Source organism: Oratosquilla oratoria, chromosome 24 (genome assembly GCF_046742065.1).
Source record: "Oratosquilla oratoria isolate Oo_2021 chromosome 24, ASM4674206v1, whole genome shotgun sequence".
NCBI lineage: Eukaryota > Metazoa > Arthropoda > Malacostraca > Stomatopoda > Squillidae > Oratosquilla > Oratosquilla oratoria.
In genome coordinates, this window is record NC_134800.1 from 2,851,216 (window position 1) to 2,856,215 (window position 5,000).

Here is a 5,000-nt window from a genome sequence, read left to right on the forward strand (position 1 = left end):
AAGCCGTGACAAATCTACCCCCCTCCCCCCCCGACCTATATTCTAGAACAATCTTCCCCCTGACCTTGGGCATCGTGATGACGAGGTGACCTGTCGTCTGAGATCGCTGGGCCGTGCACAGGCTCGTCCTGACCTCCTCCAGGAGGACCAGCTGGAGGACTCTGCCCTTGACCGCCACCCTCACGTACCAGGGCTCCACATCCGCCTTCAGCTGGGAGGGATCCAAGTACCTGAAGGGGAAGAGAGAGAGAGAGAGAGGGGTGAGAGAGAGGTGAGAGAGAGAGGTGAGAGAGAGAGAGGTGAGAGAGAGAGAGGGAGAGAGAGAGAGGTGAGAGAGAGAGAGAGAGAGAGAGAGAGAGAGAGAGAGAGAGAGAGAGAGAGAGAGAGAGAGAGATGGAGAGGGGGGAGAGGAAATGTAGCCAGCGCTGTGGTCAGGAAGGGCGGGAAGGGGATCTCACTAATACTCAGAAGAAGGAGGAGGAGGAGAAGGAGAGGGAGAGGAAGAGGATCAAGAAGAGGAAGAGGAAGGAGAAGGAAAGGGTGAGGAAGAAGGAGAGAGAGAGGAACAAGAAGAGGAAGAAGGAGAGGAAGAAGAAGGAGAGGAAGAGGAATAAGAGGAGGAAAGAGAAGGAGAGGGAGAGGAAGAGGATCAAGAAGAGGAAGAGGAACAAGAAGAAGAAGGAGAACGAGAGGAAGAGTATCAAGAAGAGGAAGAGGAATAAGAAGAGGAAGGAGAAGGAGAGGGAAGGGAAGAGGATCAAGAAGAGGAAGAAGGAGAAAGAAGGAGAGGAAGAGGAACAAGAAGTGGAAGGAGAAGGAAAGGGAGAGGAAGAGGATCAAGAAGAGGAAGAAGGAGGAGAGGAAGAAGAAGAGGAAGGAGAAGTAGAGGGAGAGGAATAGGATCAAGAAAAGGAAAAAGGAGGAGAGGAAGAAGAAGAAGAGGAAAGAGAAGGAGAGGGAGAGGAATAGGATCAAGAAAAGGAAAAAGGAGAGGAAGAGGAACAAGAAGAGGAAGGAGATGGAGAGGGAGAAGGAGAAGAGGTAGAAGAACAGGGAGAATAGAAGGAAGAAAAGTAAGAGGGATAGGAGGAAGTAGAAAAAGAAGAAGAAGAAGAAGAAGAAGAAGAAGAAGAAGAGGGAGGAGAAGAAGAAAAGAAAGAAGAAGAAGAAGAAGAAGAAGAAGAAGAAGAAGAAGAAGAAGAAGAAGAAGAAGAAGAGGGAGGAGAAGAAGAAAAGAAAGAAGAAGAAAAGGAAGAAGAAGAAAGAAGAAGAAGAAGAAGAAGAAGAAGAAGAAGAAAGAAAAAGAAGATGAAGAAAAAAGAAAAAAGACGAGGTAGAAGAGGAGGATGAAGAAGAAAATGCGTGGAAGAAGAAGAGGAGGAAGAGGAGGAAGAGGACGAGGTGACACTCAACCTGTAGGTATGGACTTCGAGGACGAATGCGCCGAGTTCGAGGTCCTCCTTGAGGTCGAACTCGACCCTGGCCTGGTTCACGTTGAGGGGCCGGCCGTCCCTGCTGAAGAGGCGCGGCGGCTTCTGCCGGAGGAAGAAGAGAGGAAGGGGGCGTCAGGTCCCGAGGAGAAGAAGAAGAGGAGGGTGAGGAGGATGGCGAGGAGGGGGAGGGGGAGGAGGAGGAGGAGGGTGAGGAGGAAGGAGGAAGAAGAGGAAAGAGGAAGAGGAGTGTGAGGAGGAGGAGGAGGAGAGAGGTGCAGAAGAATAGGGGGAGGGGGAAGAAGAGTAGGAGATGGAGAAGAGGACCAGAAGAGGGAGGAAGTGGATGAGGAGGACGAGAGGAGGTAAGTAGAGGCGGAATGTGGAGGGGGAGGGGGAGGGAGAGAGGAGAGGCAGTTACTCCCCAATATATATATATATATATATATATATATATATATATATATATGTATATATATATATATATATATATATACATATATAAAACGTGGGTTTGTAATTGTTAAAAAAAAAAAAAAAAGCATTTGTTCAATTTCAGCGTTTCACAGTGAAAGATTGACCAAAATGTACATCTGATAAAATATATATATATATATCTATTGAAATGGGATTCTATGCACGTTTGTCTCAACAAAGTCAGGCGTGAAAAAAAGTTAATTTCACCCTTCATTTATTCATTCATTAAGTTATCTATCTATTTATTTATCTGTTTATTCACTCATCTATTTACTTATTTATTTAGTCATTTATTTATTTGTGTATCTATTTACCTGTTCATATATTTGCTTATCTATTTGCCTATTTATTCATTCTTATTTATTGTATATTTATTTTCATTTAGTTGTTTTAAGAACAAACCTTATTTAGAGGACAAAAAAGTAAAAATATTTATAAATTAATGAAAGAGAAAACTTTGGATAGAGGGAGTATTTAGTGTTTTAAGGGCTGAGATGGGGAATAAGGGGCGAATGATTACCCTTTGTGGGTTGAAGAGTTCTTCGCTCTTGTTCGACGACTTCCTCTCGGCCTTCTGCCGACGCCGATCCATCTCGCGTTGCATAAATACTCTCTCCTCTGGGCTGTGGACTGAATTTTCATGCCAAAACCTGGACAGAGAGAGACTTAATGTAAAACGAAAATTTATCATGGCATTGGTATTTAGGGCGGTAATTTCAGCAGCGAAAAGTGAGTGAATTGTGTAGCGAAAATTCTGGAGAAAGTTTGTTTACTTGGGGAGCATTTGATAGAGAACGGAAATGTCATCATTCATTACAAAGGATTACAAAGGCGGAGCATGCCGACAGGAGACCTTTTGGCCCATATCTAGGTCGGATGCGAAAAAAATCATAATAATAATAAATAAATAAATAAAAACTATAATGATGTAAATAACAAATAAAATACATAAATAAATGCATAGGTATAGTTAAATAATAAACAAACAAGTAAATAGAAAATAATAATAAATTGACATATAACTAATAATAAATGAGAATCAAACAGACAAATGACAACAAAACAAAAACAAATAATATAAAATGAATGATAATCATTACAGCATCTTGCTTAGGTGTTTTATCTAAATGATTCTTAAAGCTTCGAACTGAACTACATTGCACTGCCTGTGCAGGAAGTTTATTCCATTCATTAATTACACGGTTGGCGAAGTTGTTTCTACCCACTTCCAAATTGATTCTTCCCAAATTGAATCTATTTCTATGTGAAAATTTGGTCAATTTTGATGTTGTCAATTCCCCTTAGCATTTTGAAGACCTGTATCAAGTCACCTCTGAGTCTACGTTTTTTTAGGGAAAACAGATTCATATGTTTAAGTCGATTTTCGTATGATTTATTTTTGATATTTGGAATCAGTTTTGTGGCTCGCCGTTGTACTTTTTCCAGTCTGTCAACGTGTTTAATGAGATTCGGTGACCATACGGAAACAGCATATTCCAAACGTGGACGAACTAACGATTTATATAGCTTGTTAATGAGTGATGGATTTTTTAAGTCAAAAGATGTCGCAATCAGTCCTAGAATCTTATTTGCTTTCTCAGAGGCTTAAAATACACTGCTTGGATGATTTGAGATCGTTACTGATAATTACGCCGAAATCTTTTTCACTATTCACTTTTGTTAACGAATTTCCAAATAACTTGTAATCGTACTTACTGTTATTTTTACCTACGTGCATTACCTTGCATTTACTTGTGTTAAATTTCATTAGCCACTTTTCAAACCATTGCTGTAATTTATCTAAATCTTCTTGAATATCTAATACAAATCTCAGCTAAATGCACAAACAAATAATAATAATTAAAACATGGAAATAGCAAAAAAAGTGTAATTCATTGAGGCAGGGGAACTGCGTAGCCATGTTGCTTAACAAAAAGAAGAAAACTGCTGATCTGAGCTGAGTTGTCGGTTGCAACATCAGCAACGCCGAGAGACGCGACATCTGCAGAGCTAAGGATCTAAAATGCGCTGACATTGAAGGAAGGCACGTCTTTCTTTCTCTCTCTCTCTCCAGCTTTTTATTGTCCTTGTTATGTCTGTGAACGCATTTTAATGTATGTGCATAAATACACTCTAAGACGCACACAAACATGCGCACAATTACACACACACATACATAACCATGTGCACACACACACACACACACACACACACACACACACACACACACACACACACACACACACACACATACACATACACACGCATCAACCCATCTGTCTGTGTAGGCCTATAAACTACATATAGATTGATATGTGTGTGTGCGTGCGTGCGTGTGTAAGGTGTGTGTGTGTGCATACGTGCGTGTGTAAGGTGTGTGTGTGCGCGTGCGTGCGTGTGCGTATGTGAGTGAGAGACAGAAATCTTTAATTCCATTGTGCGTGGGATATTGATAGCCTCTGGAGTTCATCATCGTCGTCGTCATCGTCGTCGTCGTCGTCGTTTCCTCCTTCATATTCAAATAAGCGCCTTCCAACCGTCGCCTCAGGCATTTGAATTCAATTTTCGATAGTATCATATAAGCTATTCTCTTTCTTCTTTCTGTTTTTCTATTTTATTTCTTCTTTCTCTTCTTTTATTTCTTATTTTTCTTGTTTTTCTTTTCTTCTTTGTTAATTTTCGCTTACTAAAATGTAATCACTCATGTTTTCGAATAAGAAAAAAATTATATATATATATATATATATATATATATATATATATATATATATATATATATATTATACAATGTTCAGGATAAGAGTTATACATTTATTATTACAATTAAGTAAATACATAATTTCAAACGATTGTATTTACAGTTTTATCAGTTTAACTTCTAAATAATATCAATAATCACATATGTATAAAAAAATAGCAGATTATATATTATTCATAATATTCAGTATTTACCAAGGGGGATATTTTTGTATTTATATTTTTTCTTTTTTGGCGATATTTATTGTTCATAGTTTCTCGCGAGACGCCATGTTTGGCAACATTATTGTCGCAATTCTTGGAAATTTACTTCGACTCGCTCTTTGACCAAATTTA

At 39.3% G+C, this 5,000-nt stretch overlaps 1 protein-coding gene across 1 annotated transcript in view; it reads right to left on the bottom strand.

Moving 5' to 3' along the window:
* tilB (touch insensitive larva B) overlaps positions 1-5,000 on the bottom strand; it is a 20,190-nt gene that overhangs the window by 3,088 nt on the left and 12,102 nt on the right. Inside the window, exons 6-8 of the mRNA XM_076207487.1 lie at positions 2,428-2,557; positions 1,414-1,535; positions 65-230 (exon numbers count right to left, since the gene is read on the bottom strand). Coding sequence (XP_076063602.1) covers positions 65-230; positions 1,414-1,535; positions 2,428-2,557 — 418 coding nt within the window. The remainder of the gene's footprint in view (positions 1-64; positions 231-1,413; positions 1,536-2,427; positions 2,558-5,000) is intronic.